A 9,139-nucleotide genomic window follows, 5' to 3' on the forward strand; every position below is an offset into this window, starting at 1 on the left:
CACCCTAAACTACTCTGGGATCTCTATGGAGTTGATTAAGAACTTCCTTAAGCTTTAAAACTTCGTGGAATGTCCACAATGACAACGGAGCAACAAAGCACCTCGTCGGAGCTCGTGAGTTCTCAGGTTTCTGACGTCTATTTCTCGACCTAATGGTATGGATAAACTCGTAACCTTGAGAGGAGTATGATGGTAGTATCAATAGGGTCAATCCGTGGAAATTTTGGTAAGTTTGAGAGTGATGCTCGTACGGTGTATGGACGAGGGAAATTCTGAGAAGATGAGGGAGAGGGTGAAGGGTTGCACATGTGTATGTGTGTGTGTGTGTGTGTGTGGTCACGAGTTGGCCAAAATAAAAGGGGTCACAAGCCCTAATTGGGCTATGGGATTTAGGGTCTAATTAATTGGTCCAAAGGAAATAAAATAAACCCAAAAATTCTAATTGGGCTCAAGGTTGTAAGAAAGAAGATAACTGGTGGATATGTGATAGGCAACCCAAAAATTAAATCTTACCCAATCTCGCTCTTAAATTATCGTAATATTTTCGTTAGGAATCGAATTCGACCCTAACTTGCATCGACGCGCTCGTGACGTCGAGTACGATTTAATTACGTCAGCAAGGAAGATAATTTAAAACTGCATATGTACATCCACGTCACAAAACCACAAGGGCATTATTGTCACTTTACATACTCAGGGATAAAAATATATAATAATTCGGGACGGGTCATCACACTACCATCTATGTGTATTATTTTAAATATTTATATTAATAAATTTATTGAATCGAACGGTTAAAATCTAATATGATCAAATCTAATGGTCCAAATTTAAACTCAACGGCTAAAATAATTTAAAAAAATATTTCATGCGTTCATATTCTTTCACAGTGTTCCATGTAGGTTTAGTAATTTTTCAATATTTATTGAAATCTAAATTTTTAGGTTAAAATATTCATGAGATTAAATTGGGATAGCCTACAATTTTTTTAAAAAAAAAAAGAAAAAAAAAACCTAAATTCATTCTTTAATAATCTCAGACTAAAAATTTAACCTAAAGGGTTAGAGCAGAAAACCTGCTTTTGGATTAAAACCTAAATTTTCTAGATTAAATTTTTAACTCACTGTTGGAAATGGTTCCTTTTTTATTTTTATTTTTTTGAGAGAGAAAGAAAAATAAAATTAAAAAAAGTTAGCCTTGAAGGCTTGAAGTAGGACAAAAAGGAAAGCTCAAGTGTGAAAGAGTTTTGTGGGTTTTAGTCGGCTTTTCTTAATCATAAACCCAACAACGCAGACGAAACGAGAATGGCAGATAACGTTGCGAAATTCTTCGAATCAGTTGGCAATTTCTTCTCCGGCGGCGATCAGATCCCATGGTGTGACCGCGACCTCATCGCCGTAAGCACTTTCCCTGCGATTTTTTGTTTATTCAGTTCTTATCTGTTTATATTTATTGTTGGTATACATGTGATGTGATGTGAAATGAGATTGCACCTTTAGGGTTTCAGAATTCGATTATTTAGTTTTCTCTCAGTGCGTAGGGTTTCAATCATTAGTTTTCTCTCAGTGATCAGGGGAACCATTCGATTTGAAGTTTTGTTGATACAATTCTTTGGGTATTTCTTTGAATTATTTAACGAAATAATGGAGAGAGATATATCATTAAGATTTAATCAATTGGAGACTAAATCAGATAAATATAGTAATAATATTACTAAATCCCCTGTAAGGCATCTTTTTAGGGATTTAATCAAGGGGTTTAATCAAAGGAAAATGATTCATTTATAATGTTGATGAGAGTTTGGCAAGATGGTCATGCTGAATGCCACACCTGGCAGATGTTTTCGTGTGATTATATCTTTCGAATGCATGCTATGACAGGGTATTGAGAAAGAGGTTGCTGATGCTCAGAATGGTTCCCCTGATCACGTTTTCAAAGAATGTCTCATGCGATTATCATGGGCTCTTGTTCATTCAAGGCATCCGGAAGATGTGCAACGTGGCATAGCAATGCTTGAAGGTTCTCTCGCTCTTATCTCTCACACACCTATACGCCCGCACATCCACTAACATACTAACATACAATACATACACAAACACTTTATTCTGTAGGTTTTTTTAGATAACGCAGTGTGCTTGCTGTAACTCTTTTGACCATATGATGCTTTTTCCTAAGCACTTAACACTGAACCTCCTTCGTGCTGTTCAATTTACTGTCTTTTGTACTTTCTCTCTGACTTGATATGTTGCAGAGGTTAGGAGGGATCCTACTAAAGCCCCTCCGGAAGTGAGAGAGCCGCTATATCTTCTTGCTGTTGGGTATTACAGAAGTGGTGACCATACCAGGTGCAGGGAACTTGTAGAACAGAGTTTGATGGTATGATCTTCGTTTAGATTTGATTATGCAAACATTATCAGAACTTAATGCATGCCTATGTACTTTGAAACTACTTGCTCTGCACGTGTAGGATAACTCTTTTCTTTGTAACTTGTAAGCATCAATGGTGAAATTTAGAAAGGAGACGTAGAGCAGCTTCTCAGGAACTATGGGTGGAAAATACTCGGTTATTATCTCCTGTGTGCCTTCACATTCTATATAGTAGTCCAGATTGTATTAATTATGTTGACGCCATTAGATATGCATGCTTATGGAATTGTTAGTTTTTTCTTTTATCTCTTTATGGTTGAATGTGCTTGTATAGTCTGCACTAGATTTACCATGACATGGTTCTTTTGTAGGTTGCACCTGATTGGAGACAGGCACTGAACCTTAAGAAAATGAATGAAGCCAAGATAAAAAGAGGTAGAAATCAATCATCTCTCTCTCTCTCTCTCTCTCTGTGAAACTGACAATACTATCCCTCCTCTGTTTGAATGCAGATGGTGCAATTGGCATAGGGATAGCAGCGACTGCTGTTGGACTGCTTGCTGGTGGAATTGCAGCGGCTGTGGCTAGGAAGAAGTGATCCGGTATGCTTGACCTGTGAGTTGCCTGTTCATATAAATTTTACATTAGATGTAAAATTGGTACAATTGTTCGCTTAAACAAACTATCGTGAAGAAAGTTCCAAGAGTCGGATAATCTTCTTTTTTTCTCTTTTAAGGGAGTTTACTTGAATTATAACATGTTAGAGTTATGAACTTGCTATATGCCCTTTCTTTTTCGCTTTTTCACTTTTTCAGTCATTTGTTAGTAACAGCCCAAAATTTGTAACAGACGAATATGCGACATGGATTAGATATTGGACTAGGATCCTCTCTGGATCCTTCTCTGGATCTCTTCCAGAGCAATGAATCCTGGCCGTTCAACCCTAAACTTGAACAGCCAGGGATCAATTTTAAATTGTCTAAACTATTTTCCACGCAAAACAAGAAGCCAAACTCGCCTTTCCTCCTTCTTCATGTTGGCGAACACGCGCCTCCCTATTCACCGACCTCTAAGATCTCCAACAAGAAGAGGAAAGCCTCAGCCTCCATCAACGTGATAGTGTCCAATGACTACTATAAGTGGGCGTGCCATCCTGGGAATTTCATCTTTTCATCTTTAATTTATGGGTACTGAGATAGTTATGGCTTTGTCCTAATCGCTTCTCTGTCCTGCAAGTGGATTCTCATTCGCCTTCTAAGTCTAACTTATAAATTGGAGGGTCCTGGCTCATGCCACACTAGTCTGACAAGGTCTTAACATGTCTGCTCCTTTCTCGGTTGCAAAACCGCTTTAGTAATTCTACGCTTGTGTGGAATTTGATTCCATCACAGTTTTGTTTTTATGTACCGCTGCCTAATTGTACACAGTTTACTACCAAGAAAAATTCAAATATAAAGCACAGACAGTGGATTGTACTCAAAATACCATGTATTAAGTAGGGAATTTTGTTAACCTCAAAAGAGTGCAAAAGTAGGAACGAAATACGCATTATTTACAGAGCATCCTGAAAGAAAACGAATTACACAGATAAACTGTGAATCAGATCCGGGAAGGGATCAGAGGGGTATTGTTCTGCAAGTATGCACTGGCAGCTGCAACTCCGCTTCCGAGTTTCACTGGGTATCCGACATCCCTAAGCACCATCTCCACACCAGCGAGACAACCCAACAGTTGCAACTGGAAACACAACAATTTTCAAATACCACCAAGTGAGAAGGTAAAAATGAAAGGGATGTATTTAATAACACAACAATTTTCAAGCACCATCTCTCAAATACTTAGCGTATTTGAGAGACGGAGGTTCAAAAACTAGATTTCTACCGACTCTATTCCACGTTAAGCTAATAAACGAGACCATTTTCCTTTTCACTTCCAAGATCCAACCAGGTTGTAATAAGAGCTTGGAATATGTAAACAATGTAAGATGCAAAGAATCGACATTACCTCGTTCAGGTTGCCAAGATGCCCTATACGGAAAACCTTGCCGGCCACTTTGTTCAGGCCAAGGCCTAAGCTCAAATTGTACCTTTTCCATGCCCGTTTCACAATTTCGGTACTGTCAATGTGTGGAGGAACAAGCACAGCAGTCACTGTGTCACTCACCCATTCTTCCCTTTGGGTGCAATTCTTCAAGCCCCAAGCCTCCACAGCAAGCCTGTATTTCCGAGTTGTAAGCAACGTTCAAATCCCCCGATAAATGCAGTCAAATGTAATTGGGACACGAATAGTTGTAAAACAAAGCTCTACCTTGTTGCTTTGCCCAAACGGCTATGTCTTGCAATCACATTGTCAAGTCCTTCCTCAAAAAGAAGATCGAGTGCTGTACGTAGCCCATACAGCAACTGGATGGAAGGGGTGTATGGCCAGTATGTTCCCAACTTATAGAACTTCAAGTAATCATTCCAGTCAAAGAAAACTCTCACGGACTTTGCAGTTTTAGATACCTCCAGAGCTTTGGGGCTTGCACACACAATCCCAATTCCAGTGGGGAGGGAAAGAGCTTTCTGAGACCCAGTTAAAGCCACATCGACCCCCCACTCATCCATACGGAAATCAATAGCACATATGGAAGATACTCCATCGACAAGGAAGAGAGCCGGATGCCTGTAGTTATCTGAGAGTTCAATGAAAAAAAATGAGACGCGTTCTATAAAGGTAACTGACAAAGAAGAGAGAAATATACAGCATGAAAAGGAAAAAAAGTGACAAGACTGCTTTCGGCGTGTCAAATCTAAACCCTAGTAACTAAGGTACTAGACAAGCTATATTCGAAACTCAAGTACTCTATGGTTCGGCCTCGGATAGATAAATAGAGAGCCACATACATATGCATATAGACAACCATTTTAGAACTGATAATAAAACATGTACAGAAGCAGATTTACGGATACTAAAACGAAAGCTAATTCAGGCACAGCAGAAGACAAGCTTACCAAGTATTTTTCTGACTTTAGCCAAGTTGTTGGTGACTCCAGTGGCTGTTTCATTGTGAACAATGCATATTGCCTTTATGGTGTGGGCGGTATCTTCTGCAATTTTTGATTCTAGAATGTCGAGGTTGGCACCTTGGCCCCATTCACTTTCTACGACATCCACATTGAACTTGAGGCGCTGCTGCTGATCGATCCACAGCAAACTGAATTGGCCAATCAGGAAAGATACAGTCCGGTCTCCAGGAGATAATGTGTTTGTAAGTGCACTCTCCCATGCACCAGTGCCTAAATAAAATTTAAAGTAACATTATTGAGTGAAAAAAAAAAAAAAAAAAAAAAGTCATTCACACTGAATTCACTTAATCATGAACATAAGATCGCTTCTAGTTGTTCAAACCATATAATAACAACTTTTTCTTAGCAGATCACAAAATCTTGTAAAGGAACTCGGTGTTCTTAATACTCGCATATCCATCCACAAGATGTTATTAAATATATATATAAATGAAAGGAAAAAACTGAGACCATAATGGTTTGAGATACCTGTGGTAGGGATCATAAATGGAGTTCCAGTTGTAGTTTTGAAAATCTTCTTCACATCCTCGAGCAGAGTTTTGGTCATTGCTGGAACAGCGGGAGAACGGTAATCCTCATTGTTTCTGTTCATGGACCGAAGGACTGCCTCCGGAATATTGACCGGGCCTGGAACAAAGAGATGGTTCCTTCCTGGTCCATTAACGTAGTCCATTTTCGCCTCCCTGCAAGTTCACAAATTGAGCCGACCCTCAGCTGCAAACAAATTAAAAGTTAACCTCAGCCACCCGAAAGAAAGGAAAAATGGTAGTCCCCATCTATTGCACTTCCCAGTTAGAACTTAACCTCAGACCCATTAAAAGAAGTAATCCACGGCTACCAGAGAAATGTATGATTTCACACACACACACACACACAAACACAAACACGTCGATATCATGTTTCTATAGGGGAATACATATACATGTGAATTTTCTAAATCGAAGGTCACATAAGTTCAACCAGTACTTCCCGGCACCACCTATGCAGCTGCTGTACATAATACGTAAATAAATATAAGCCTTGATTATCCTTAATTTTCTCTGGTGTTTCTAAAGTGTTATCCGAACCTTATACATAAGTACACATAATACATGTATCATTGTATTATTAGTTACTAACATTCAGGGCTCGTTTGGTGCCTGAGATTGGAATTGACTGGGTTACTCTATAAATTCAAGTATATTATTTTATTGAGATGAATGAGCTTTCATTTTGATGGGATTAGACATGAAGGAAACTTATCCCTTCTAATCCTTAATGCGTAATCCATCTTCTACCTCCAAGTTGGACACAATTTTTCATTTCTTCCTTGAACAAACCCTTAAACATAGTGGCTTATCTACTCCAATCCAATCCAATCCAATCCAATCCAAAACACCAATTTTTCGTTTATAATTGGAAATATTTTGTAATTATATTTTGAATCAAAACTAAAGCTAATATAAGGCTCTATTAAAATTTCGGGTCAAATAACACACACACGCACATAACAAAATTGAAATCAGCAAATTCATAAAACAGATACAATTATAAACGACCAGAGAAAATATCCATACATGAACACTAACTGATCACCAGAAACATGTCGATATATATAAATATTTATATATATGTATATGTACATAATCAATGAAAAGAGAAGAGAGGAAGAAGAGGAGTTTTACATACCCAAATCCCAAAGGCAACAAGTGGAAGAGAAGCAGAATTCTCTCTTCTCCGTGGGCACCCGTGCTCTCTTCTTTGGACACACAGAGAGCAATGCCAAACTGTTTTATACTTCTGTAGAGGGAGGTGCAAGTGCAAGGGACGTTGATGGGGACCCACTTTTCTCAAACGTGGAAGATAAAGAGCCACGCCAGTGGCGTCACTAACAAGAGGAGTGGCGGATTATCTTCCCTCCTATTACCATCCTCTTCCATAAAAGAAGAATTCAAAACCAAACTATTGATGAACCATTATGTGGGTGAATCTAATTCCCTATCCAAATATTTTGTATAAAACTAGATGCTTATTTTAATTTCGTTCCGTCTATTCGAGCAGTATTTAAGTCTAAACTATAAATAGAATTTAGGTGCATAAAGATACACAATACTCTAATCAACTTGATCGCACTTAATCTCAAGGTTAACAAGGACTTCAATGAAAATCAAGGACTGTAATTGGGGAAATTGCTTGCAATATCTAGGGAGAAAAAACTTAGGCCTTGTTTGGTGGGTTACGGCCAATTAAAATGGATTTGAGTCCAATTTATTGTTTGTTGTATCAAAATGTAAGATTGACAGAATTAGACATGATGGGTTATAGATCCAAAATAGAGTGGGATATTTAACCTATCTTTATACATGAATTACAAGTCTTGCTTACATATCTCTAACAATCCCATATTATATCTTAGACCTAATCTTATCCAGTCTACCAAACAGACCCACAACTAAGAAAGAAAGAAAAATAAAGACCAAAGAATGTAAAGCCAAACAACCAGCTGGATTGAAGTAGGATAATGTATAGTAGATAATTCAGTTATAAGAAAACACTTGAAAAATGTATGGACAAGAAATTACTAGAATATGGAAAATAAAGGAATGGATTTAGACACATAATAATTCTTTTTTTTTTTTTCTTTTGAACAAAATGATATTATCTACATTCAGGGAGTGGGAGAGTGGGGGAGTGGGTCAAGCCTCACATTGGGCTACCTATAATAATGTGGTTCAAATTCATATTTGATGAAAATCGAACTTAAGATCTCTCGTTTACAAGTAAAGAGGAATACACTACTAAACTGTAATACAAAATGACAAAGACAGAATAATTCATTAGAATTAAATTTTTGGATGATAAAATGAAGGTTGCGGTTGAGAAAGGAAAGTGAAAGATAAAGTGATAAAGAAGCTGCACACCACACCTATTTTGTAGGAAGCAACACCACACAGGCCTTTTTCATCTTTGTATTTTACCAAGTTTGTTTTCTTCCAATGTTTTGTTCTGTTTCGCATTCATGTCTGTCTAACTATAAGTTTATGGGGCATTCTTATTTTTAAAGATTTTTCTTCTGTACTATGTATCATTAAATAATATAAAAAATAAATGACTGATATTTCAAAATAAAAGATCTAAACGGTTGTGAGAATCAAATTTAACAGCTAAAGCTTCCATAACATTGAATGATACGTAGTATTTGAAGCTGCACCCCCTTTTTTATCATCTTTTATTTAATTTCTTTTAATTTTCTCAGTCAAGCAATAAAAAGCGGTTTGATAAAAATAAAAGTTCTACTTATTTTAAAAGCACTGGCCTCTAGACAACTTTTAAAGCAGCTTGGAAGTTACTTTTATTAAATTAAAAAAAAATTAAAAATTAAAAAATAAAAAGAGTTAAGCCATTATTGAATATTTTTAAGTCCTGTAATACTCCCATTCATTTTTTAAAATTACATTATTTATCCTTCTACACAAATTCTCTCCATTAGAGCATCTTCATCCGTTCGTAGAAGATATGGGCAAGGAAATTGCCCTTATTATCACTTTAAACAGTAATTGTCTTTGTACAAGTCCACTCGTTTAGAAGAACGAAGGGCAAGGGTAAGGACGATTACTATTCACAAATATATATATATATATATATATATATATATATATTTTTTTTCTTTGTCTTATCCTCCACATGTTATTATTGTTATAGATTTTTGTTAAGATTATCGACCA

General features: G+C 37.0%; 2 protein-coding genes across 4 annotated transcripts; one reads left to right on the forward strand and one right to left on the reverse strand.

Moving 5' to 3' along the window:
• Positions 1 to 1,220: 1,220 nt before the first annotated feature.
• LOC148693064 (mitochondrial fission 1 protein A-like) lies at positions 1,221 to 3,140 on the forward strand. The gene is made up of 5 exons (XM_088679369.1): positions 1,221 to 1,397; positions 1,881 to 2,019; positions 2,252 to 2,376; positions 2,739 to 2,802; positions 2,880 to 3,140. Exons 1-5 carry the CDS (start codon positions 1,305 to 1,307, stop codon positions 2,963 to 2,965), a joined length of 507 nt encoding a protein of 168 aa, XP_088535495.1. The 5' UTR covers positions 1,221 to 1,304; the 3' UTR covers positions 2,966 to 3,140.
• Positions 3,141 to 3,837: 697 nt separating this feature from the next.
• Positions 3,838 to 7,929, reverse strand: LOC148693065 (serine--glyoxylate aminotransferase-like). Of its 3 annotated transcripts, none has more exons than XM_088679368.1 (6): positions 7,104 to 7,929; positions 5,904 to 6,118; positions 5,361 to 5,645; positions 4,675 to 5,041; positions 4,372 to 4,582; positions 3,838 to 4,104 (listed from the first exon to the last, which is right to left on the reverse strand). In XM_088679368.1, the coding sequence occupies exons 2-6, from the start codon at positions 6,106 to 6,108 to the stop codon at positions 3,967 to 3,969; spliced, it is 1,206 nt and encodes a 401-aa protein (XP_088535494.1). In that variant the 5' UTR covers positions 6,109 to 6,118; positions 7,104 to 7,929; the 3' UTR covers positions 3,838 to 3,966. The 3 variants fall into 3 exon arrangements, with proteins under 3 accessions (XP_088535494.1, XP_088535492.1, XP_088535493.1); XM_088679366.1 differs by having other exon boundaries at positions 5,904 to 6,149; XM_088679367.1 differs by having other exon boundaries at positions 5,361 to 5,641; positions 5,900 to 6,149; positions 7,104 to 7,243.
• Between the last annotated feature and the right edge of the window lie 1,210 nt (positions 7,930 to 9,139).

Source organism: Pyrus communis, chromosome 11 (genome assembly GCF_041283825.1).
Source record: "Pyrus communis isolate YQ-2024b chromosome 11, ASM4128382v1, whole genome shotgun sequence".
NCBI classification, from domain to species: domain Eukaryota; kingdom Viridiplantae; phylum Streptophyta; class Magnoliopsida; order Rosales; family Rosaceae; genus Pyrus; species Pyrus communis.